Below are 27,979 nucleotides of genomic sequence, written 5' to 3'. Positions count from 1 at the left end.
CTAGAATAGTGATTTCAGCAGAGTTTTAAGCAAAAGATGGATTCACATCCTTGGACAACTTTATTAGCCCCATGTCATTATATGTGTGAAGTGGGTTGTTGGGTTTTTTTTATCTGGCATTTGCTTATGATACACGTTAAGCTGTGGCACACATTTTCCTATTTTTGTTTATCAATATAAGAATGCCAGATGGTTCAAATGAAGGTCTGTTGACTCCAGAGTGGCCTGAAAACAGCCTGATTTCTAGTTTCTGTATCAGAAAAGACACTGCCGAATCATGTATCATTCATCATTTTATCGCATTCTTAATTTTATACAACTCCATTATACCAACACAGATGTTTCTTCCGAGCTGAAGATGGAATGATAATGAGACCAAATTGCATAAATATAATTGAATAGACTGACTCATCTTTACTCAAAGTAAAACACATGTAAAAACCAAAGAATATTCTCATATAACCACTTTGTCGAAGCATTACACAGATGCTACCTGAATCAAAACATGGGGGTAAAACACAGACTTAAATTAGCCCAGTTTCTGTCAGATTTTACCTCTCTGAATGTGGTTGATGTCATTTTCACTCGGTGTTGGCCGGTTTGGTACTTCTAGTTCAATGTCTCCTCGATGATTCGTCTTCTCAATGGGGATGTTAGTAGGTTCAGGTACATACATCTCTGCCAAATAAGATAAATGTGTTTCACAAATTTCAGGCTGCTTAACTTCCCAGTGCTGCTTGTAATTCAGAAAAATATTCTTGGCCTCATGCATGCAGTGCTTTATCCTATGAATCCTTTCATTTGCTCCAGAATTTTCACCATTACTACTCTGAGATTTAGCTTTAAACCTGTTTCCCAGGATATATGGGATACGAGCTTGCTGCTGTTATCGTTATCCTAGTGTGAGTGGGATGATGCAGTTGTGTAGATGAATTTACTTTTGAGAATACCATTTCAGAATGCACACTTTACACACGTTACTACAGCCTTGCTCCTTTGTGATAATAAAAAAATGTCAAGGGAATGCTACATCCTCCTAGCTGCTACGTAAACTGGCACTGCTTTGGCCTTCCTTCTTTTATAATCCTCGGTGTAAGAGAGCTGCGAGATGGAGTACTACTCAACCTCTCCAGTTGTCCTGTTCGAAGTAGTTACCAGCTAACTGACTAAGATGAGCAAACTCCTGCAGAAGTCTGCCAGGACTAGCATTAAAACCCAGTTGCGGTTCTTTTGTCCCTGATGTCCATAAGTAAGAAAATTTCATATTGCTTTTAAGCCAAGTTAAAACGATGACTAAACCAATGCAATAGACAAAAAGTAATGAAGAGACTTGGAAAAGACAGAAACGTTAATTACTGACAGAATCTGCAGAGACATAAGAATATTCATTGTTCTCCTTCACTAATGTATTTCCATAACCTTGTGAAAGGACAGAGCAGGGACATGCCACTCATTTTTGAGTTCTCAGAATGAGTAGAATTCAAGCTATATATTTGCACAATATCCCTATCTTAAGAATATTCATTTTGCTGAAGTTTAACCGTCTGTCTTCTTCTTGATACTATTCAAACATTCAAAACCCAATTAAACCCCCCTTATTATCAGTGCCGAAGAAAGAGCCTTACAGTACTCTGGGCTGTCGCATCACATTACCTGGACACATGGGACAGCAGCTTCCCTCCACGTTGATGGGTTCAGCGCAGGGGAGGGGTGGGCAGCTGACGGTGGAGCAGAGAGTCTGACCCTGCAGGCAGTAGCAGTGTGTGCAGCTGTCAATGTCCCAGCGTTCCTCATCCGCATACGTCTTCCCATTGAAGTGGCAGACCACTTTCTTTGGAACCGTATCTTCTGTTGAAGGAAAACCAGAGTGGTGGGATCAGATGGTAATGGCCAATTACACATAAATGGGATTTCTTTCCCCAACACAACAGAGAAACAATAGCTACGAAAAAAATCTCAGCTTTAATTAAGAGACCCTAGCCACATCTTCTGTAACATCTTTGTTAAAAAACGTGTCATTGGTGCTTCTTCATGAAGTATGTAATTAGCCTAAGCTGCTTCTTATCATTTTCCTCAGGCAAGAGGCTAGAGGATGAATGATTGGGACATGAAATTAGGTCAGAAGTGCTGTAAAATTTAAGAAAAAAATCGATATTTTTTTAATACTTGGCTGTCTGATATGCCAACTACTCCTCCTGATTTCCTGGTAAATCCCGTTTAACTAAGAAAAAAGCAGACTACCTACATTTCTAATTAACAAGGTTCAAGTAAGAAGAACTCAGTCTGGAATACTTGGAGAAAAGATTAGGCTAGATACAGAGAAGGATAAAGCAACTCTCAGGTGACATAAGAAATGCTTCGACTATTTATTATGATAAAACAGACTCAAAGAGGATTTGATACTTCCCTGTAACTGCCTCAATGGAAAATCTCAGGAAAAAGACAATCAAACTCAGCACATTTTTTCATGGTTAGTATTACATAAATCGGAAATTGGTGTGATCTCAACCCTCAGAAAAAAACATGAGGTTCCTGGACACCTTTCCCAACGAGCAAGAGCTACTTTTCAGATAGATTTTCACACAGTATGGAACAGGGACCTAGACTTGATGAAGCAAGTAGGTCTTGGGAAAACACCTAAAAGAAACATGAAACTTTCTGCCTCAGACGCAATACAGCATTTTTGTAATGCTGCATCCCATGCAAGCCTTTCGGGCGATCTGCAGTACGTCTTCTATTTCACTGAGAAGACAGTCATGAATTGCTTTGCCTAGGGTGGTTTTTTTGCTGCTGCAGCACTTTATAGATAATCAACATAAAACTACACAGCTGAAACTCCAAAAGCCAAGCAGCACCTCACTTTCATCTTAGCTTCCCACTACTTTTTCTTAGAGACAGAAATTATGATGAAACCTGCTAATGACATGAATTTGCAGATTAAGCATATGCATGAGATAACAGAATGAAATTGCAAAGTAGCTTCTTAAGCAGAGCAATACTGTCTGAACATTCACACAAATTACACATGTAAATACGTCAGAATTACCTCCCAAATATAAACAAAAATTCTGATTGAATAATTTGGCCATCATTACAGCTTTTAATTAGTGACAAAAGACTGACATCATCTAGAATAACAAGGTTCGCTGCCAGCAGACCAGTGCAACAGATCTGGACATAAGTAAATTCAAATGCAAAAGGAGACCAGCCAGAACCACCACTGTGAAAATACTAATGGAATTAGCTGAAAAGTGTCAGTATTTCCGAAGGCCTTGGTATGGGCATCCTACAGCTTCCGAGGCTGTCAGAATGGGTCCCAAAGTCTTGAAGTAGAAGATTTTGTAAGCAAATATGGGATGGAGATGTGGGAGGAAGCATGGGAGGAAAAGGTATCTACAAATAGCAGATCAGGTTCTACCACAGATGACTTGCGTGTTGGCATAGAGAGCCAGTGAAGCCCTGTGCTGGGTAGAAAGTAGGTGTGGCTGGGGAGAAGGAGAAGCACACAGCTTGAGCTGTCCTCTGCTCTTCATTACCTGAGCAGACCAAAAGCTGAGCACAATGGGTCATTTGCTCCCAGAAGCACTACCTTGTCCCACTCAGGACAGCTGCTTCAACTCAGCAGCAGATTTGGCTAGAGAAGTCCTGTCAGATGCTCAGGCTTTGTGAGTTTATAAAGAACATCTCACAATTTAATACTGTGAATGTATTTTAGGGCAATGAACAAGGGTAAAATCATAATGACAGTGTTGCACCTTTGAATCTCCAGAGGAAACGTTTAAGTCCTAATAAGATATCATCCTGTGTGTGTCTCCCATTTTGGTGTCCATCTCTATGCAAGTGTAAGCACAGGATGAAGATGAAGGCCACAGCACCAGTAAGTGCTCAAGGACAGTGGAAACAAGACAGACTTGCATAAAGAAACCCACACAGAAAAAAAGCAGCTCAATACTGTGTCCAGCTCTACCTGTCTTCTCTCAAATTTCCTCTAGCTGCCCCAATAAATCCATCTCAGCTGGTAAACAAACCAGCAGTCATTGGTCTGTTTCCCACAGAAGACTAATCTTGCCTCTAATCAAATAGATATCCCTTCATCCTCTCTAGAGTAGGAGGTTATCTTTCCAAGTTAATCTTTCTTTGCATGGGAAAGAAGAATGTTGAACAGAGGATGAATTTGAGGATTCAGACGAACAGCAAAACATCCAAGGCCTGTAAAATTTTCAATCTGAATCTGTAACAACTTAATAGGCATTAAGTAGATCTGGATGCAGAAAGAAGCAAAATAAATCACAGGGCTAAACCCCTGCATAATTCTTGAAACTCTGGTAAATGAAGGTGACCAGTATCCGGAGTTTGCCAACTAAACGTTTTATCAACTCTTACATGAAATTGTTAAGGAAGAACCTGTACAAAGATGTGCTTCACAGTTCTCAAGAAATGAAGAGTAAAAGGGAAGAACTAGGAAAGCAAAAATTAAATGCATGACCTTACTTCTCTTATAGGCAAGAGCATATAGTTCATAGAAAAAATTAAAAAAAGTTTCCATGAATTGAAGTTAATTTATACCACAAAACACACAGACAGCATACTATAGTTTAGAGGATTAAAATGTATCATCATTGAAAATCTTTGTATCTGAGTTCTAATTAAAATCTGGCTTCTGTCTTTCATATTGCTGAGCAGTTGCTACTAAAAAAAGTCATTAGGTTTTTACAGCTAATGCATTTAAGTATTTGTGATATCGTCTAACGATATGGGATTGCAAGTGAGTTAATTAAAGCTCTATCTATATGTTGTATGCACATATTTGCAAATGTGACACACAAGGTGTAGGCACACAGTTCTAAAGAGGTTTATTTTCGTAGTTCATGGCACTACTACCTGTGGTACCTCCCTTCCTCAACCTAAGGAATTCTCCATTACAGTACTAAGGCTCATGCTTGGTTGCTACTGGTTTGATGCACCAACACTGCATACACTTTGTATTGTTTTAAATATTAAAATGTATTCTGGATTAAAATTATCTTTATAGTTGCAGTGTAAATCACTGGAAGAAAAGTCTGAAGACAGAGAGCAGAAAAAGACACTTTAAATCCTCCCCATTGTATATGAAAACCATAATGAGAAAGAATAATAGGATAACATAGTGTTTTCCCCTCAAAACATCCTCATCAGGAATCTAAGTAGGGGTCCAAGGGCAACTAAAACGTTGATACTTTCTAACTTTTCAAGGTATTTCTTTGATGGAATTCGTTACTATCCTATAAAACTGTCTCACCTATTATTAAAAATACCTTTTCTTCAACAAATGAAAGAGTTCAAGAGCTGTATCAATGGTATATATATATATCTGAAAGGACTTCACAGTCTTTCTGATGAACTGTATTGTTTATAGCTAGGCAAGTTGTTTCACATGTTTAATTACCGATTATGTTATTATATTCCTTTTCACTGAATTCTTTTCTACTGTATCTCCCCCTACCACTTTTGGAAGAGAAGGTTACAGTAAGCTCTGAATGCTTTTCAACACTGCTACAAAGACTTAATTTCGGTAAGATTACACAATTCTTCTCTATCAGCAGCTTCCATTCTACAGCCTTTGTACTTACTGTGAACTCACAAAAATGTAAACTTTAAAGAAATACTCCAAAATAAATGAAAAAAGCAACCAGGAATCTCAAATTCTGCAGCTTCAAAAATGCCTGGCAAGTTTCACTATCTACAGCATCCATCATTTACTTCACCTGCAACTTCAAAAGTGCATGGCCCTTAATTCTTTATGCATTTTTAGTATTTCAAGACAATATTTCCCCTTTTTTTCTCAAATTTATTATTTTGCCTCTTATACAACTACCTTTAACAAACCTCCTGTTTTTTCCTTTATTTTAATTTAGATGCCTTATTAACACTTTCATTCTGTGCAATTTCATAATGCTTCAGCTTATGCTCTGCAGTCGTAATTAATATTTTCCTCATATTATCACATACCCTGACATATATGCTTTACCTAGCAGATCTTCCTTTCAATGAAACAATTTTTGTGTAATGTTTTCATCTGGCATGGGGATCATCATGATCCCCAAAGCTTCCTATGCAGTTCTTGCTCTCCAGTTCAACTGAAGGCACAAACTGCATCTCCCCAAAACAGGGAAAAATGCATTTTAATTTAGAAATAAAAGTTCTTTGTTATTCACAAGAAGGGAATGGCAAGTTATTTTTATTTGCTCACCAATGCAGTAAGGACAACATTGGCCCTTTCTCAAAACAGGTCTCTCGCAGGACACCGGTGGGCAAGACTCAGAGTAGCATCTGATCACACCATCCATGCAAATGCAGCTAGTGCAGACATTGGGCTTCCAGGACTCGGCTGTCAGAAAAATATCTCCTTCATCGTTTTTGCAGTAACTGGGCATGCTCTCATTGCTTGATGAAGAGGGCTGAAGAGGCTCATCTGTAAATATAAACAGATTAAGTTATTTAACTTAGAGTAGCTATCTTCTCTCCTAGTATTGCCTCAGCAGAAAACAATGGAATTGTAAGACATTGGCTAGCTACTTAAGAAAAAACTAGAACAACACAGCCTCTTCAGTCCTTACATGTGATGAGGATCTCACAATGTGCTCTAGAATAAAGTTATGCAGATATTTATTGAGTTTAATTAAAAAGAAAAAAGACCAAAAAAAAGGACAGGAAAGCAAAGTGAAAACCAAATTACCCCCAGAAAGCCATTCTGAATGCTCGGAATTCACCTTAATTAGGGAGATTAAACTCTAAACCTAAAACTGGAATCCCAGCTTCTGCCATGTCAGTTCTGATCCTCAAATGATGCAAAGTGAAAGGCTATTATGCTGCTGTCACCTTTGCTATAGTGGATTTATATGACCTAATTATAAACTGGTGAGAAACAAATGCAACTTGATTTGGCTTCAGCTTGCGGCCAATGGTCTGTTTTAATCCTCATGCCTGAGCACGGGGGAGACATATTTCTGCAATGAAGCTGTAGCTTATTTAACAGATCAAGATCAAGAAATATGACTGTATATGCAGATAACACAGAAAACAAGGAGAAGAAAAAAGAGAAAAGGATTCATAATGGCACTCAGATCAGATTCTCAATCTAACTACGTAGTTATGAGAGACTAAGCTCTTACACCACCAATGAGGAAAGATCAGCTTCTTCAAACAGTGTTTTGAAGTTCAGCAAATGCTTGCTGTTATTAATACCAAGACAAATGGAAGTCAGGAGAACTTGCTAACTTTCTTACTGTAAATACTATCAGGAAAAAAAAAAAACCAAAATCCCCAAGAAAGACCCTGTAGAAGAAAGGGCCAAACCTATTTGTTTTTCCTGAAGCAGCATTTTTAGATTTTGTTTTTAATAAAGACAAATATTTTCTCAGTGAGTTTGCTTACAATTCACGGGTTTGCACTAAATTCCCACTGCAATAAACACTCCCATTTGCTCTGTAAAACAGGAATTCACAAGTCCCCTTTACCTACGAGAAACCTCTTGCACACAGCCATGTTTTGCAGTTGAAAGGGAGGACTGCAGGCTCTCCCTGCAAACTGCTGAAGAACAAACAACCGACTGTGCACAGACTGAAACATTCAATAGTCACATCAGGCGTTCTCACATCAAGACAGGGCACTGATGAAAGCTGGTTGTCAGTATATACCTGGGCATTGTGGACAACAGGAGTCCTGCGTGCGGGTGGGGTTTTGACAGAGAAGAGGGGGACAGACTTCAGTCTCACACAGGACACGTCCGCTGTGGCATGTACATTGTGTGCAAGAATCAATATTCCACGTCTCTCCTTCTACAAAGTATTCCCCACCAGGAGCATGACAGATCGATGGACTGGTGAGCTCTGGCTTCTGGACAATTATTTCATCTGAGAAAAAATGAATTGGAAGACAGGCAAAATCAACTACAACTCTATTAATTAACAAATGTACCTAGGATTAGTAATTGTTGTGTTATTGAAAATATTAGGAATGGTAAAACCAGCAATAGATACGTTCTTCATGAAGCTCTTTCAACTTTATTACGCCACTTTTGACTTCGTATCACCTGCATCTCAAGGAAAATCGGAAAAAATACAAACAAGAATCAATTTAAGAATCAGCCTGGATAAATGCTAATTAATATAAACCAGAGATAACTTCAAGTTTTCTTGGCATTTCAGAAATTTTTCAAACCAATCTTGTGATGTAGGAATTCCAAGAGACCACTGTGATCTTCTGAAAAATTATTCTGATTGGACAGTTTCTTAACTGCTAAATATCTGCATCAATGCAGTTCCTGAAAGGATGGGTGAATATGCTTCTGGTTGAGGATTTAGGAAGTCCAGATTCAGCTGTCTGCCTGTAAATGTTCTGAGTGGTTTGTGTCTTGTGTCTGTACTGTTTGGTGCCAGATTAAAATAAAAGCGAACACCCAAAGAAACCCCCACAAAATCCACCACCCAACCCCCTAAAAACATACAAGTACTTAACACTGATAGAAGTGTTTCAACAGTTCATTCCATTAATAATCAAATTAAAAAAAATAATCTGCAGCTTTTAAAGTAAGAACCACAGCCAAGGAGATGACACAGTATGTAGACTCATGTTTCCAGTGACTGCCTAAAATGCTCTGAAACCCAGCACTACATAAGGGGCAGTAAGTGCAGTAATAGTTGCCAGCTTACTGTGCTAGTTACTTTGGACCCACAGTGAGACCACCAGCTTTTTCCTTGCACCGTCTATAGGAATAGAAATTCCCCACAAAGCATGTTTTATTCAGCTACAGAAGACATCAGTTTGAAAATTACATGCTGCAACACGAAGCTTCATGTCCTTCAGCCTGTATTCAACCCATCTAATGTTAGATAACCAAGTTAAGTGCCTGCATCAAGAACTGAGCTAACCTCTGGTTTCCTGAGCTATGAATGAAGGAAAAGAGAAAGCAAATTTGACATGAGCCAACAATGCACACTTACAGCCCAGAAGGTGAACTATATCCTGGGCTGCATCAAAAAGAGCTTGGCCAGCAGGTCAAGGGAGCTGATTCTTCCCCTCACCCTTCTGAGACCCCACCTCGAGTAATGTGCCCAGTTCTGGCGTCCCCAACATAAGGACATGGAACTGTCAGAATGGGTCCAGAGAAGGGCCATGATGATTAGAGGGCTGGAGCTGGATTGGGGTTATTCAGCCTGGAGAAGAGAAGGCTCCAGGAAGATCTTATAGCGGCCTTCCAGTACCTGAAGGGGCCTACATGAAAGCTGGGGAGGGACTTTTTAGTAGAGCGTGGAATGATAGGATGTGGGGGAATGGTTTTAAATTGGAAGGGGGTGAATTTAGATCGGATATTAGGAATAAATTCTTTACTATGAGGGTGGTGAGACAGGTTGGTGATGGACAGGTTGCCCAGAGAGGTGGTAGATGACCCATGCCTGGAAATTTTCAAGGCTAGGTTGGATGGGGGGCTTTGAGCAACCTGGTCTAGTGAGAAGTGTCCTTGCCCATGGCAGGGGGGCTGGGACTTCATGATCTTTAAAGTCCCTTCCAACCCAAACCATTCTATGATTACAAGATGACTCTGCATTTCTAATCTGCTTTCTGAAGGTCTGTCTCACTCAATTATAAAAATGCCTAATGTGAGCAACATCCTAATCAAGTATCTTGGTTAAGGATGGAAAATTGAAATGGATAGCAGCTGCTCCAGTTGTTCAGGCAGCCCAAACGTCATAAAGTTCACATGCTTCTCTCCACCTTTGTAGGACTGATGTACTTGCCTGGAGAACAGCATTTGTGCCTTTTGCTCCATGACACTGTCACATTGAATTAACTTAATTATTCGTTTTTGTTTCTGGAGGATGATCAGTAGAACTCAAGGAACCCAACTCTGGCTGATCTTCCTTTATTCGCAAAGTACTCGTGCGTTTCTTCTTTCAGGGACTTCTTTTCTCTTTCACTGATCCGCTTATGCTCTGCTTTTCCTATTGCTTACATTTACAAACCACATCTGTGATTCAGCAGCACTTATCAGAAGTGAGATAGCCAGTCTGCTGCCTTATCCCTGCCTGGTTTTTTACTTCAGATGGAACAATATATTACATTTTATGCAATGATACGTAGCTCACCATGGCAAAGGCAATATAAATTATTTTCTGGAAATTTTCTCAGCCGTCTACTTTGCATTTAGCTCTCTGCAAAGTCACAGGCCTGTTTTACTACCGCTCATATACTGCTCAGAATTGGAAAAGCATAACCAGCAAGCACTGCTGTACAGCATGGCAGCACTTACGGCTCCCTTAGCGGCACTGGTATCAATATATCATTGAAAATGAATTGCCACAAATGTACAACTACTTTATTCCTGAAGGAGCAACCAGCCAAACAAATACACGCCTTCTGGATAGCACAGTTCTGCAAAGCACCACCAGTTAATGGCTTTCTAAATCTTGCAGGAAACCTTATGCTTTTCACAAACATTGCAACAATCTACTTAAACCTCTTAATGTATAGAAACATGGTTCTAATGAACGCTGGAGCAGTCAAGGTATATCTTGCTCTGATGAAAACTAAATATGGAATTGAACATAACCGTGGGGTTTTTCACTCTGAAAAATGACCTCTGAGAGCTGCCACTTCCCTGTTGATAGGTTAACAATGCAATTCAAAACTCAGTACACCAGGATTGCTAATTATTTCAGTATCCTTGCGCCAGACATATTCAAGTGATGTGCTCGCAGGCTCACAATTCCACACTGCATTCCTATCTACTGAAAGCCATGACATTTATTTAACGACACCAGTGGGGAATCAACATGTTGCAAAATAAAATCTGAAGTACATTTCTAACAAATATAAAACCTCAGCAGGGGAAACAAAACCACACTGGGACTAATTTGGCCATATTAATTCATACACTTACATATACTTACAATCCCTTTGAAGAAAAGCTGTGTCTGCTCTAGCATTATAAGAGTTTATACCAAGTATGACTTTACTAACACAGAAGAAAAGGCGACTGGTACCTTGAAAGCAGGACCAGATGTCACATCGAGAAACCTACACAGACACTGAATCTCAAAGGAACAGACACTACCGGGCAAGCAACTGCTCTTGTATAAAAGAGACCAATGCCACTGATGCTCAGAACCAAACAATGATCTCACCCACAAGAAACAAGCATAAACAGGTACTGCTAATCTGATATTCATCTTTTTCTTCTACAAACTGAGCATTAGGCGTATGGATGGATTTACCCAAACTCATTCTCCATACACAAAGTAACTAGCCACCGGTGCTGCTGAAAGACCAAAATTAACATTACTATTGTTTGAATGTTCGGAGGTGTTCTGTGCGTGTTAGGTAAATTGCTATGCACAAGTGTGCTGACAATAGAGTGAAATTAAATCTTGGAGGGCTAATGACAGAATTACTGAAACTGGAAAAGTCATCCTACATTTTGAATTTTTGATCTTAAATGTTTATCTAATGCAAGACTGACATGCTAACCTGTCCCCATCCATATGAAGTATACCAGTCTGTACAGTAACACACAAATCCTTGTGGAAAGGTGAGTGACTACTACAGACACTCCAACAGCCCTATGCAGTCCTGAGCTCCAGCTATTGTGAGTGGAAAGCAACATCCCTGTCCACTGACAGGACTTTAGGAACATGATAGTCTGTATTTATTATTTGCTGTTTGGCTGCTCTTCTCTATCCCTTTCAAAAAGAGGACCTGACTGCTTAATTTGCTTCTGGGATTTCCTGCTCTTTGCAAAGAATTTGTAATTGCTTATATCCAGCCAGTGCTGTCTTACTCTTTTGCTATTTATAGTACTATCTTGAGCCTTATTGTTCCTACTTGTAGCATGACTTCCAATACAGTCATAGACAGTATTACAAATTAATCTATTTAGAACATAAAATATTGCAGGAATTATTCTGATGACAGAGGACATTAATCTTCTTATACTTTACCCACACTCTAATATCTTTCAAAGGTTTTTTTCTCATTAACACTTATTAAAACTGAATTGGAATGCAACATTAATTATACTCGGTCTTTCCACCTAAAGCGTTAAAATAATCTTCTACTGCTGGTGGCACAGAAGCCTTCCCTCAGAACACTGAATCATGATGTTCAATTAAGATTTCTGTTTAAACATAATGCTCCTTTGAGGGGTTGCAAAACATAGATCAGGAGATGACTTTTAATAAAACTCCAAATTAAAAAAAAAAAGAGAGAAAATGTAATGGCTTATTACAATTTTTGCTGTTATAGGTAACAAAATTGTATGTGAATATAAGTTTGCTCTTTAGCTGGCATGGACTAGAAACTTTCTCTAGTTTAAAGATTTCAATGTGTCAAAATTTAACATGTTAGGACCCAAACCATGCATATACTTTCAACATTTAAGTTCCCATTTTTCACATCTCAGATCTTAATGAAAACCAGTCATTGGGTTACATTTGAGCATAGAAGCTTCCATATGTACCTATTACTGAACGATGCATGCGGCCAATTTCACGTATTTGGAAACAAAACCCAAGCCTATAGAAGAAAGCATGTTACCTGGACACGATGGACAACACTGCCCTGGGTGTATGGTGGGGTTGCCACAATTGGGAACGGGGCAGGTGATCAAGGCACACATTTCCCGTCCATTGTGACAGTAGCACTCCCTGCAGCCATCGTGCCAGCTCTCCTCGTTCTCATGCCGGCGCCCATCCATTGACAGGCAAGAGCCCGTTTTAATGGGAGGCATAAGAGAAGCGGTTGCCTCTGCACAAAATCAAAAGAAAACAAAGTGTCCTGATAAGTACATGTTGCTTAGGAAAAAAAAACCTCAAAACAAGCCAATGTCATGCCTAGATCGCATTCATTTTTAAAGCACATATAAAATCTAGTGATTAATAATTCTATCACTTAAGAAATAAGTAACACACATGAAACGAGTTATATGGAAGGGAATGGTAGGATGTTGTAAAATGTATTTACTTGGAAAACATAACTTTTCTGTTGTACCTGTACTGCTTTTAATCATACAGAAACTCAGTACTGCCTAAATAAGAAAAGAGAAATATGATGGAGGGAAATAGCAGAAAGCACAACACGTATTTGAAATGAACTACTTAAATATTACAGCATATCAGATTATAATGTGATTATCTGCTAGCAAGTAGAATATGACAGCATTTTAAATATCTAAGGATAGTCTTATTATGAATGACAGAAAATTAGAAGCAAGTTCTAACGGGGTCATGCTAGCTACTGGAAATATTTAAGAAAACACCTATGAGAATTTATTTGTTTACACTGCTGGGATAAACAAGATGTTTGGAAGATAACTGCTCTGATAATTTTATCCCTCATTCCTAGCTTTTACTGAGATGAGAATACAGTAGCTTAGGCCACTGCTCTACTTGCACTCAGCCAGAATACACAAGCAGTTGGTCTAGGAAGGATAAAGTCTCATTTGTATCTTAAGGGGTATTTAAGTGTATATATTCTTTGTTAATCAGCAGAGTCAATTTAGAGCCCAAGACTCCCTCACCCACATCATTATGATGGCAAAGGATTTAGGATCAGTGAACTGACTTGCTTGCAGTGGTATGCCAACCACGTTTTGCTAACACACATGTCTAAGGTTATTTGTATGAAGTTGTCTATTTAATATTCTGTTTTAAAAAGGATGCAGTAAGAGAAGTAGTAATGCTTATTGGTAAGGATTTTTTTTTCCACATTTTTTTCTTTTTTTTACTAATACATATGTCTGCACTCATTCAGCTGTAGCAGATCCAAAGGTGATCTGAGAATCACAAGCAGATGGTACAATGTTAGCTGGATGCATCTTAACAGAGTAAGAACCCAATACACAGGAATTACATTAGAATGAATTAAAAAGAAAAGCCATGGCATAAAGATAAAATACTTCTTAAAACAGACCTTCATCCTATTGAAGAAGTAGAAATACTATGAAAAATGTATATTAAAGTAGAAAAGCGTAGTAAGTTAATGTCAGTTTATGTATTAATTCCTTTTTTAATTTCACTTAATTCTGTCCTATATTAAAATGACTATTGACACTTGCAAGTCTTAGATGGTAATTCCCTTCCCCTTCCTTAATAAGGTATCTGATGTAATCAAACTTTTTTTCCTGAAATACTCTAAAGTACACTCCAAATTTAAAGAAACAAACCAAGCACACAGGCAACTATTCACAAGTAACTTCACAAGCTGAGATGTTTTTCACTTTTCAGTGAAAAAAACCCCACATTTAGGGGGCTCCAGTTGCAAGCTCTTAAGTATTGTGAGAATTCTGAAGTGAATGGTGCTTAGCTCTTAGCTTAGGGCAAGAAGTAACTGGTTTGATTTGTAGAAAGGAAGGCAGAAATATTAGATAAGTAATTTTAAAACATCACATATTGGTAACCACAAGAAAACATACTTTTAAAGAGTTTTATTTTTCTGTTGAGAGTGGAGATTCTTAATAAATTAAATCTTAGACAAGCATCTGTCAAGGATTATCCAGATACACTCTTCTTCATGCGAGCACAGAGAAATGGACTCTCAGTTTTCCAGAGGACTACCCCAGCCCTGTACTTCCATGGTTCTACTTCTATTAATCCTAGCATAAACTATTTCTGGCAGAAGCCATTTAGTAAGTGGAGCTAATTCACAAGCAGGGAATTGACTCAAACCTTTCTTTTAGAGATTTTGGTTCAAATACTTAACAAGGACTCACAGTCCCCAGAACTCTAATTACTCTTGGACAAATTGCTAATGAAGTGATGTTGAAGTGATATGCTCACGGCTTGGTATGTTTATGATCATGATGACAATAAATACTGTTGCATTGGGTAGAAGAAGCTAAGATGAACAATGCTACTGGGGGAAAAAAAAACAAACCTCAACTAACTTATTTCTAGTAGGTACTTATAAAGAACCTGATCTCACTTTTATTAATGATAGCAAACTGATTTTTGTGACTTTGCAATGGGAGATGGAAGTGGAGCTGGGGCTTTCCGGTGAAGCCAAGATAACCACAGATAATAACAAACACCCACAACACCACACTCCTTTGAGCAAAGTTGTACTGACACCCCCAACAGTTACCATATTTCAATTCTTACATATTGTGTGCAGTATTCCTCTTCTTTTGCTCTAGCTTCCAACTGCTTTCAAAACAAGTTTTAGTTAGAGGTGGCAAATGCACTTGCACCTTACCTCTACACTTGCAGATAACACAGCCATGACTGTTCTGCTGGAAGCCCATCGGACAGATCTTACCACAGGGCATGTCTGGGCATTTCTTACACCGACAGATTTCACAGCCATGCTTGTTCTTCCTAGAAGACCAAAGTAATTTTTAAAAGGTTAAATATTGACACGCCGTGATCTTTAAAGCAAAAGCATCCCTTAAAGAAGTGTCTGATCGAGTAAATAGAAATATTGTTAACTGTCACCCTTAGGCTCAGTGGGTCTGTGGGGCACACAGGTCTCCATCCATACGTCTGTTCCCTCCACATGACTGGAAAAATTTCTGCATTTGGTGCTTTCAAGCCATAGCAGATAATATAAACACATGTGCTTGTGATTACTATTGATGATCAATTCTTTTTTCAAGTGAAAAAAACAGAACAACTTCTAAAGCTGTGAAGAAGCTAGAGGGGTAGATTGGAATTTGCTATAATTACTATGTTTTTATAAAAGAAATTACTGGGTTTTCCTCCCAGTAATTACTTCTAACGGTAAAGTACGTTAGATTTCCTCTCATACATTTTAAAACTACACAGATTTCTGGAAACATTAAACAAGCAGACAGACACAAAGTTTCCTTGAAAACTAGCATATGGATTGCCAATAAACTATTTAAAAAGTAGCAGACACGGCAACATTCAGTTCATTCAATGCAATTGTGTGTATGTTTTGTAGACAGTTGACAAGATTACCGTGTTCATTTCCAATGTTTGTGGGGTTTTTTTTAGTCTACTAAAATCATAAGACTTATTAAACACTCGTCATTTAAAAGCACAAGCTAAGCATTATGCACAACTAAATTACATCCTACATTTAAAAGTCTAAATTAAATTATTTTCCAATTAGCTTAAAAAAGTTTAAAGTTCCGTTTTTTTCAGATGCAAAAAAATGCAAGGGAAAGATCATCCAAAAGACAGGGTGTTCCTAAAACACCAGCATCAGCTTGAAATCAACTCAAAGATACCTTTATCTTACACCCAGCTACCATACTATGACCATACATACAGGCTAAAAATTACTACTCTGCAAGAGGCTGAATAGTATCTTTTTATAATGCTTTCTATTTGAAGATGAACCTTGCTGTGCAGTGCTAGCCCATGCAGCAGTCTAGACCTACGTGATGCATATACTGACCTCCCACAACTCCCAAGGAGGGGAATATGGTACGACAAGGCAGACAGCACACCTTGAACTAGGGAGTGCTTGGGCAAGCCATTAAACAGTCTATATCTGATGCTCAGAGTCCATGTCTGATCAAGGTGTCGCTTTGTCATGTCTAGGAGCTCAGACGAATAGTTGCAAATTGCAAGATTCGATATTTATGCTTTTTAACTTTAATCTGTTTGCTATTTTCCTTGTTTTTCACTAAATTCCAGATACTTTTCATTTCTGAAGATCTGACTTTCCATTTTGAAGGTTATTACTTGGTATTTTTAATTCTCCTCAGGTCTAAAAATTAGGCCTAGTAAATCTGGGAAATAAAGCCTGTCTTCTTTTCTTTAACATTTTAAACCTCACTATTTCTCTAAATATTTCCTATTGTTATATGATGGTGTCACACAGTTTAAGACACTTTCTGCTTCCTCCAAGAGTTCACAAAGTCACTTGAATTTGTGCTGGAAATTTATATCCTTTAACAGGTTATCCTTGACACATGATCAACCTTGAACAATGCTTGTACCTAGAACTATGCATCTCTGTATTTAAAGTGCTCTTGCAGCTCCTGGACAATAGTCTTAGGACTTTTCCTATCCTTCTCAGAGAGCAAGACATCCACTTTTTATTACAGGAAAACATTCCAGGAAAATGAATGACTTTGATTTCTTTATATATAAAAGCTAGGCCCATCTATCTTTTCTCTCTTTAGTCATCTGATTTTCAATCAGAAGACTGACGCATTTCTGGGTAGACAGACAATGCAAGCTTCAGGGAAGCCCACATTGAAGATGATGGCATGGACACCTTCAGAGTTCCTCACACAATCATCTTAATTATTATGAATGCACACCAAAATTTTTTTAACAATAAACACCGTAACAGCCTAGGCACAGATATCAGCATGATGGGACTCTATAGATCAAGAGGATTGCACTCAAACGCAGAAGATTGATTTATTAAAGCACAAAGTAGATTAGGCTCTATTCTTGGGTTCTTACCTTTCTCTGAAAATATAAACGTAGACTATGTGAAGGCATCACACTAGAGAAAAACCTCAGTGTACAGAAGGGAGGCTTCTATGGTGTGTATCAAAAAACAATGCTATCTGCGCCTGCATTTTCAGATCAGATTTAATTTACACGCTTTAAAGTGAAATAGGACTCTATATTCTATCCCCCTACACTTAATGGGCAGAAATAAAATAAAATTTCAGTTTCTGAATGTGGTATTAGTATTAATTTTTAGCGATACCTCCTTTAAGGCCTTTCAAACAATGCAGGTACATCTAACCTGAAATGCATCAAGAGAAGGCCAATAGAATAATTTCTGATTTTTTTGTTGATTTTGTTCAAAAAGGTGTTGATGTTTTATACTGATGTGTCAGAGTATAACACTTAATATCTCAGGTCAAATTCTTTGCAATCTGAGGGTGCTCTTCCAGTTACACACAAAGATCCTCCTCGCCTTTGTTCAGAACTACTTCTTCATAAAACCAGGAAAAGTCACAGTTCCTGAGAAAGAGGGAGTACATGAAACTCAGACCTCAGAAACATGTTACTTGGTTTGAGAATTAATCAAAGTTCATTAATGTGTTAATTAATTCAGTTCACGTGGAACAGCCTACGTCAGCACAGAGCTAACAATACTAAAAAGTGGCATAGAAGACACAGCAAAAAGAAACCTTTGCTTCGGAATGCAAAAACCAGAAGTTGCAGAGTAAGAAGTGGGAAAGTAGTAAGGACTAGAAATTTATTTTGTTAATGTATCTTGAATAATATTTTTCCTAAAGATTCAGAATTTTGAAGGTAAAAAATATATTCAATTCACACAGTTTAAGGTCTCTACTATGTTTCATTTAAATGTGTAAAAATACTCTCCATTTTCCTTTAGACAAAAATGACAGTTTATATAAGCAAAGCAGCGATGCTCGTTATGTGAAAAAGAGTGTTTCTTCCTAAATCCATGTTATTGGGAAAGGTATCATCCAATAACTAAAAGAACATAACACATTCACACAAAACACATTAATTGTAAATGGCTTTGATAAGTATAGTTCAGAACAATCCTTATCAGCAGTAAAAACCCCAATTTAAACACTTCAGCGTGACATTTACATTGGACTGCTGTTGAAGAAAACCAGTAGTATTAAACTGAAAGAAACCAAAAGGAGAAACAAACCTGACTTCTTTAATACCACAGAAAAGTTGAAGAATAGAGTTAAATGGAAAGGAAATAAACACCTAGACCTTAGTTCATGAATATATTCAAGCTATTTCTATTAAAGTCCAAAAAGACTATTACAAAAGCCATCAAATAGACCTTAATCAATGGTTTTCTCAGATTCTAACTTCTGAATAGGCTAAAGCAAATGGCCTTGAAAATAATAATTAACTTATGCACTTGTAATATGACAAGTAAAAAAGCTTTTCCTGTTCCAAGCTGAATGATATTCGTTCATACTGAGTACAAAATTTTGTAGTTCGTACCAGCTGTCTCTGCTGTTATGCAAACACAGGCATGCACACAACTCCTTGCAAAAAAGTCTTCTCAAATTCTGTCCTGAGAGCTTTAAATTATTGATCCTGCTTCAGACAATAAATTAAGAGCTACAATATGGAAAAAAGTATAAATGCCAAGATCTAACAACCACAGTGTGCTCTTTAAATATCACATTAATTTGATAAGTTTGTAAACCAATTTGAAAAATATCCAGTGAATATTTTTAAAGGAAATTAGTTTTTAAAACACAAATACAAACCAGAAATAAAAAAAAAAATGGCAGGTATACAGTCTGGAGACTGCTGAGCTCGCATCCTGTGCTTGCTACTGAAGATGCTCTACGTATTATGAACTAAAATTTAAAAAAATTTCTATTTAACAAAATATATTCTGATGGCCATTATTGAGAATTTTTCTCTTTTCTGCTCCAAAATTCAAAATAAAATATAAGCCAGTGCAAATAATTCAGTGGCTCTCAAGAAATGGTTACACCACATTAGGACTATATGGAAAACACTTAGATATAGCTACAAGTTGTATTCCTTTATTGCTGCTGTTGTCTCATCCCAGTCACCCCTCCTGCTGATTCCATCGCAGAGTTTTCTCACTTTCAGACACCCTGACACCATTTGCCTCTTTGGCTCCCAGCTTTAAGAGACTTTATCTTGGATTTTGTGCCTGCTCAATGGCATGGCTGAAATGTCACTCTCCCTGGAGGCTTTCTAAGCAATTTTGCATTCTTTGTACTTGTTTTAATTTACTTCATTCCTTTGATCCCTAATGTAAGCAGCTGTAGCCTATCTGAAAAGCTGAAACCAGTCATAACCTCAGCTCCATCTTTCATGTTTTGTTCATTCTGCTACCCATCTTCACCCATCCTTGCCTTTGAAGCAACAGCTCTGGGGATGACAAAACTGACATTCCTGCTCTACCTTCTCTTGTTTGCAAAATGTAAAATAACTGTCAGCCACTGTTGAAGTCAATGTGCCTGAAGATAATTTTACTAAACTTTTAATTTAAAATTCTTACTTTTCTTCTCCAATCCACTAAACTTTGAATTTTGGGGGCAGAAGCAATGTTTGATTTAATCTTTGTTGCCTTTCCCCTTTCCTTTTCATGAGTACTGTTTCCTGCAAAAACTTCCATTATTTAACCAGAGGCAAGACTCATTCTCAAATCTCAAACATAAAATACAGGATTATATTAAAAGGTATTACCTTACTTTGCTTTGCTGGACTGCTATTATCTAGGTATTTTCAAATTATACCAGGGATACAAGTCAAGCATACTTTCTAATGAAGAAAAATAAAGTGACTCAGTGTTTTCAAGGCAAACATATTCTTCAAACTTCTTTTTTTGGGCTGTGTATTGTGGCATATTAGTGCCATTATTGTTCCCCAGGATATGGATCTGCTTTTTGCTCTACGTAATACCATCACCTGTTTAGCACCATGCACAATGCAAGAGCTATTTGGGCAGTAAGAGGGAGGTCAACCAGAACACTGTGTTCACCTGAATGGAACACCACTCTGGCAAAGAACAGCATGGAGATTAAAGGAAAGCGTAAGGCTGGAAAGAATATAAATTGTTCCCTGGCACCATCTAGGAAGACAGCTGCTTAAATCTGTGAGAGTACTCTATGTTACAGCTGGATTTCTATTTTTCTAAAATCTCTGGTACCTCCTCTGATCATCGAGATTCTACCATATTTTGATTCCTCCAAACTTTATCAAAACAGCATACTAAGAGGAGAGCACACTACAGATTACTGTTATAAAACCTGCAGTATTTATGTAATGTCACACAGAACTCTGAAATTAATCAGAAATTAAAGGAGTATTATTATCAAACACTAGGTGTTGCAACATTAGTAAACTTCATTAAAAATAAAAAAAAATACATATGAACATTATCTGAAGATCAGCTGTCACGTGCTAGAAATTAAACTTCTGAAAAGCAGGCAGTAACGTGGAATGGACCTATCAAACATAAAATGTATTGGTAAAGCATATATAGAAGCCACGGATATAGACGGATAGATAAGAAATTTCTATGGGACAAAAGATCTATCCAGTTTTCACTGTCTGTTCCACATATGAATAAACACTGCAAAGATTTCCTTTTATGGAGAAAGAACTCCAGCAACAATACAGGTTTTGAACACATTTAAAAAAACTTAGATAAGAGACAGTACTGTTCTTCACGAATCCTGTAAAGTAACCATCAGAAATGTCTCACTAAAACTAGTTTGCTGTCATATCAGTATTAAAAAAGCTTGAAACATCATAAAGTAACTTCAATAAAATAGGCTATAAAATAAAAGGGTATCACAGCAGAACACAATTTCAAAAGTCTACATGCAAGAGCATGTAGTAAGTATTTAATCTTGTTTGTCAAACATTCTTCAAAAAAAATTTAAGCTCTGCTTTGCTTTTTTAATCTGCCACTGCTTCATTCTTTAGTTGCTGTTAATTTCTTGATCAACATCCACTTTGAAGAATACTTCCATCTCACATCAAGTAAGAACATTTCTGTTTCCCTACATTTTCGCCTGCTTTGCCACAAACTAATCACGGGTCCCTACGCCTACACTTTGCATGTTTTCAATAGGCACAGCGATTGCATGAAAAACACTTTCAGAATGAGAATACGTACAAGTATCCAAAGGGACAGTACTTGTCACATACAATGGGTTTGCACTTCTTAGGCCGTGGTCGGCACTGACAGATCTCGCAGTTGTGGACATCAGTCTGGAAGCCGAAGGAACAGTCCAAGGAACAGCCCGAAATGAGGCCGGTGCACAGCTCCTCCCCTGCGAGGGACACATGCAGGTTATTCACAGCGTGAAAACTGTTTATACCAGGCAAATGCATCTTTAGCAGGCTACATCTTCTGTTCCCATCACAATTTGTAAAATATTGGTAAGCTTTACCTTCAGACCATCCTAATTTTAAAATATCCAACAGCAATGACCCAAACCATATGAGCAGACGCTACTGGATGTCTTCGGTTCCAATCCAGAACTTGGGAACTACTCCCTGCTACCCTAAATTAATGTCTTTTTATGAACAGACACACAACAAAAGGAGTCCAACATCTGTGACTCTGTTGGACCTCAATAAAAGTTGTAAAATAACATGTACTTTCAAGACATTATATGGCTTTAATAGGTTTCTGTTCAATTTAGAACACTTATTTCTCCTCTATTTATTTTAAAAATAACTGAAAGGCTGAGACATATTAACAACTTTTATTCCTTATGCTGTTTGCTGTCAACTATTTAGTGATTAAAACCTTCTTTTTAAAAATATTACTGTAATACCCTGAGGTGATCTAAGTTTAGAGATGCTTAACTAAAAGACTTGTCTCTTGAAGTCCGCTACCATGCTTTATTATTGCCCTCTTGTTGCATAAAGGAGATGCTGGATTTTGGCATCTCAATTTCTCCAGTACAGAGACAAATAATAGTCATTATATTCACTCTCATGGGAACGTACTATTTTGAGAATGCTCAGTTTCTTTTTGTTCTTCTTGAAAGAAGAGGTGCCAGAAAAAACACACTTAACAGTTTGGGATACAAAATTATTTTACTGGTTGCAGAGATGAGAGGAAACAGAAATTAATGGTTTTTGTTACACTAGGGATGCAAAACACAGCAGAAAAAAATACCATTATTACGATAGCCAAAAATAAGATCAAAATAGAAAATGATTCTTCAAAAGAAGAATGCGATGGGTGATACTTAAAGGACAGATCATCTCAGTTCAAACATCCACAGCACTACGAAGTGCTCAGTGTATGGAGGGCAGTCACAGAGGGCTCCTCCAGATGGGCTCCTCATTACAGCTCTGAAGACCACTTTCCTTTATATGAATGTTTATAGAAGTTTGGGTTTTTTTCTGAACAGAAAATCATGAGCATATTGACTTACTCTGTTCCTATACAGTACTTCTGTGTGTGGGTCTGAAATGCAAATTATCTTCATGTGTCTAACACAGTAACACACAGTGAACAGAAGGAATCTTTACTTAAATGCTTTCTCTTCAGTTTTTGTGATGTTGTTTTCAAGACTGTAAAATATGGCATAACCTACTTCCAAAGACTTAACCAGCGTAGACTTAACCAGACGTGGTTAAGCTGTTTCTTTATCTTTTCTGCCAGGTCCATGCTCATTTGGTAAAGGAGGCATGCTTCATTGTACCCCAGAGTGAGACTGAAGCCTCGCAGAAAACCAGCAAATCACTGTCTACTTCTACAGTGCAATTTGGGTGTACAAGTGCTGTGCAATGTAACAGCCTGATTATCCCAACGACAGTTGTCAGTTTAAGTAGTGTGAAGATCATCCTCAGGTTCATGGCTCCTACCTCTCCACTTTCATGCAAACGTGGTCCGTGAAGCCAAGAACATGCAAGTTTATTTGTCATTCAGAATGCAGAGAAACAAACACCATAACCTTCCACATCTGGTTCTACAGGTTGTCTCTGTCAGCAAGGTACCACAAAATTTAAACATTTAGTCTTTGTCAGATCCCTTATCTCAGGTTCTTGCTTTACAGAAACACATACATGAAGATCTTTATGAAGACTTACAGGTTTTTGAAGGACAAAGTTCAGGCTGATCTATCAAGAATACTACACCTTTCTAACATGCAGCCACTAATGCTGATTTGAAATCATTATGATACAGAGGTAATTCAGATTCTCTTCTCTGACCAAGAGTGAGGTACATGTAATGTAAAGAGAAAAACACTCCCTGAAGCAAGTTCAAATAATTAAAACGTTTCTTTCTTAAGGAGCTTTTAACAGTAGTTAAAAAACTATTAACAAAACTATTCTCTGATAGCATAAACTGATAATTAAACAAACTTTATAAAGTAGTCATAATTTTTAAAGCTGGACTTAAGCTTTATAAAGAATATATGGAATAGCACACCTAACACTGGAATACCTCCAGGAAGAATAAGTTCAGTATGACCTTTGATACAGTGTAAGTTATATCTCCTGCTGATGCTCAGTGACTAACCCGGAAATACACAGGTTGAATCGAACCATTAATTTTCTGAGCTGCACTTTGTCACGGAGATGAAATGTTTAGGTGGCTGTCTACAAACATCAGGATCATGGAAGACAGGTCAGGAAGGTGCAAGTGCAGAGGGATGGGAGGAATGGATAGGATCTTACAGTGAAAAGAAATGCTGGAAAGAAAAATAAAGTAAACCCAGATTTTCTTCTAAGGCTTTGCATTTTGAATACAAATACTAAAGAATATAGAGAACTAGTTCATAAAAGTGAATTGCAGTGAACTGAATAAATTTATTATGGCAAAATGTTGGGGGCTTCTTCCACCTCTGCTTAGATAAATTTCAGCGGGAACCTGAATCTCAAATCATGGAATGTATTTGCAGAGAAGAGATCCAGCCCTAACTGGGCTGATAACTGCTTCAAAAGCACACTGGGGTAATCAGACAGTCTGAAGACATGAAACATTTTAAAATGAAAAACTAGCTTTCAAAGTTTGAGAGAACTGCATAACGCACCTCTGTGTCACTGCAGGTTCTGATCACATAGTTATAAGCCATCTTTATTCCTCTGGCTGATTAGTTATAATGGCATCACCTAGTGAACTCAACTAATGGTTAGATAGGAGGTGGAAGACTGAAACAGAAACAAAATTATGAGGACAGTGACTAAAGGGGAGACATCCCTCATGTGCTGCTTAGTTCTACATTAATAGTAGAAATACATTCATTAATTTTTCTTATGAAACATGTAGTGTCAATGATGTAATGTTAATACAGAAAACAATCCTATACAAGGTAACAGAAGGGCTTGGGGGGTTAAAATACTAAGTGCAGTGAAATGTAATACTAAAACTGAATAAAGTCATGCCACCCACAAATGAATAAACAAGAATTTGTGCTGCAAGCTGAGAGTTCAGGCACAGGACATTGGCTGATCTCAGAATGATACTGTGTGTTGTGACATAGAGAAAAGATGAACATGTTCCTGAACATCTCAGGCTAAGATAACTGGACCTTTACCACAAATAATTAGCTTTTTAATGTGAGAAAAGACATTTGCTGAAATACCACAGCAAAGTCTGGAAGAATTTAAACTGAAAAAGTTAAAGGAGAAGGTGCGGATGATGATGATGGTAATAATAACAACAATGATGATGGAAAAGCTGCTTTTGCACAATCAATGATGTTATCAAAATAGTCTCCTGCTAGGAATGATGACTTGAAGACAAACATGCAACAAATACTTGTCACAGTGTATCCAGCCCGCACAACATCATTATGAAGTTCTCTTTTCCCTATGCAGCAAGGACTGAAAAGCAGTGGCACAGTCAGCTTCCAACAGGTCTAGTCACAGTCTTCACCATATTGGCAAAAGCCAAAAGCTTATGGAATTTGACCCCTCTAAACCGTTCTAACAAATACTTTGCTCTGTAGTTTGCAACAATTCAACACATTATATGCTGATCTGGATATGGAATTTCCTATTTGTGGATTCATATGGATCAATTGCATAAAATGCTGCTGAAGTATAACCAATAGTAAGAGAAAGAACAGTTGAACAGTTGGTCTTCCAAAAAACATTTGTGAATTATTAACAACCAAGCATTAGCACCAAGTCTTTTAAGTCTGGTCACCTATGCCTGTAAAATTCTTTTAAATATAATGGTCTCTTTCTCACTCTTTCTTCACCCACCCAATGTTTCATACACACATACTATAACAAAACAAATATTAGAGATTCAGAAGAACATGATAGTGTTTAAGGGAAATCTGGTTGGGATAAAAGGGATGGGACTCTGAAGAAGAAAGTCTTAAGAACACATGACTACCAAGACATGGTGAGCCTCTATGCAGAACAATTGCAGTGAGCTCGTGTGGTCAAGGTTTTTGTAGCAGGGGGTGCGTGTGTGTGTGTTACAGGGGTTCCTCCATGTCTGACAGAGCAAATGCCAGACAGCTCCAAGACGGACCCACCACTGGCCAAGGCCAAGCTCATCTACAAGAGTGGTATCACCTCTAGGATAGTGTTGTTAAGAAGAGGGGAAAAAAACCCCACCAATAGCAATTTCAGCCACAGAGAATATGAGAGAGAAAGAACCCTGCAGACACCCAGGCCACTGAGGAAGGAGGGGCAGGAGGAGGTGCTCCAGGCACCAGAGCAGAGATCCTCCTGCAGCCCATGGAGGTTGATGGTGGAGCAGAGATCCACCTGCAGCCTGTGGACCACTCCATGCTGGAGCAGGTGGATACAACCATATAAGGCTGTGACCTTGTGGGAAGCCTATGCTGAAGCAGGCTCCTGGCAGGACCTGTGGTCACATGAAGAAAGGAGTCCATACTAGAGCAGGTTTCCTGGCAGGATTTGCGACACTGTGGGGGACCTATTCAAGAGCAGTCTGGTCCTGAAGGGTTGCGCTCCATGGAAAGCGCCCACGGTGGAGCAGTAGGTGAAAAGCAGCAGCCCATGGGAAGGACTCACTTTGGAAAAGTTTGTGGAAGACTGTCTCCCATGGGAGGGACCTCATGCTGGAGCAGGGGAAGTGTGTGAGGAGCCCTCCCCCTGAGAAGGAAGGAGCAGCAGAGAAGCTGTGATGAACTGACCACAACCCCCATTCTCCATCCCTCTGTGGCACCAGCAGGGAGGAGGTAGAATGAAGTTGAGTCTGGGAAGAAGCGAGGGGTGGGGGGAAGAGGGAAAGGGGTTTTAAGATTTATTTTCTCATTACTCAATTTGGTTTGTAACAAATTTAGCGAGTGATCTCTCCCTGCCTGCATCTTAACCCACGAGCCTTTCAGCTGAGGGGAGTGATAGTCGGGCTTCGGGGGTACCTGGCCTTCAAGCCAGGGTCAACCCACCACAGATCATCTGGTGTTTAAAAATCCTTTTCCACTAAGTATCGTATTCTTAACACTAACATCAACTCTTGTTTTAAAAGGTTATCCAGATCACTGTATGACCGAGTCACTGGCTGTGAAAGGAACAAAAGCTATTTACAAGAATCAGCATGCAAGAGCATTTGACACAGCAACATGGCCTACTATAGTCCAGGCTCCACCCTGCAAAGAAAAACCAAAGTTCTGCCCCAGGACATGCAATATTAGGAATCTCTGTTTTGGTGAGGATTTTGTGAGGATTCAACTCATCAGTCAGATATTTCAGACATGGATACAACTCAATCTCTCATTCTCAGGTACGGTGTCTCAGACACAAGCATTCACAATTCTTCAGCCTAAATTCAAACCATCAAATGCATGATTTATTCCTGATTTCAGAGTGCTTGCCTACTCATCCTGCATGAACCTCTGAATATATGGAGTGTTATAAAATAGGCCTCAAAAATCAAACTGAAAAGTAAACAAAATTCATTTCCATGAATTGCATGCTTAGGTGTAAAAAATGGTCTTCTGTTTGAATGTCTAATAGCTTGATTGCAATTCCAGCTAACGGCTATTAAAAAAAAACAAACCCAACAGACCTCTCAATTTCCTTCTTCTAGCATATATCTGGCATAGAAAGAACTGTAACCTCAAACGGGGATATTAATTTTTCTCCAATTTATTATTTGACATATGGATGAACGCACTGGTACTTGAACTGCAAAGACCAACTTTTGAAAATGCATTCTGGAGATGCACAGCCTGTTGAAATACCTTTAAGTTTTCAATCCTCTACTGCACAGACAAAAAATAAGTGCCAGAGAATATCATAAGATACTCGAGAAGAATTATGCCACCCTTTCAGCTTGCCTTAGGCTGGTCTGGTATTCCTTTTTTAAAAATTTGTAGCGTTGCTACACAAAGCTAGCTACATACCTTCACCCCGTCATTATTTTCTTGATGCTGAGGCTAGATCATATCAGGAGAACTGTTTCACAGTACCTTTATAATTAAGCACTCCTCAGCCGTCCTCTCGGTGTGGATTGCTACTGCTGGTTAATCTTCAGGGGTGGGGATCTGGGGAGGCAAATTTATGAAGGAGAAAACTAGGTTACTTATCAGTAACTGGAATTCTCTGAATATATTGCCTCCACAGATCCACACTAA

General features: G+C 38.3%; 1 protein-coding gene across 1 annotated transcript in view; it reads right to left on the bottom strand.

Moving 5' to 3' along the window:
• CRIM1 (cysteine rich transmembrane BMP regulator 1) overlaps window positions 1–27,979 on the bottom strand; it is a 179,207-nt gene that overhangs the window by 3,718 nt on the left and 147,510 nt on the right. Inside the window, exons 9-15 of the mRNA XM_084261363.1 lie at window positions 21,571–21,727; window positions 15,226–15,347; window positions 12,571–12,780; window positions 7,677–7,892; window positions 6,230–6,451; window positions 1,654–1,848; window positions 556–678 (exon numbers count right to left, since the gene is read on the bottom strand). Of these exons, the coding sequence (XP_084117489.1) occupies window positions 556–678; window positions 1,654–1,848; window positions 6,230–6,451; window positions 7,677–7,892; window positions 12,571–12,780; window positions 15,226–15,347; window positions 21,571–21,727 (1,245 nt within the window). The remainder of the gene's footprint in view (window positions 1–555; window positions 679–1,653; window positions 1,849–6,229; window positions 6,452–7,676; window positions 7,893–12,570; window positions 12,781–15,225; window positions 15,348–21,570; window positions 21,728–27,979) is intronic.

This window comes from Gallinula chloropus, assembly GCF_964237585.1.
Source record: "Gallinula chloropus genome assembly, chromosome: 3".
Classification (NCBI taxonomy): Eukaryota; Metazoa; Chordata; class Aves; order Gruiformes; family Rallidae; genus Gallinula; species Gallinula chloropus.
Note: the sequence above shows the minus strand (reverse complement) of the source record. Positions and strands in the feature narration are given on the sequence as shown.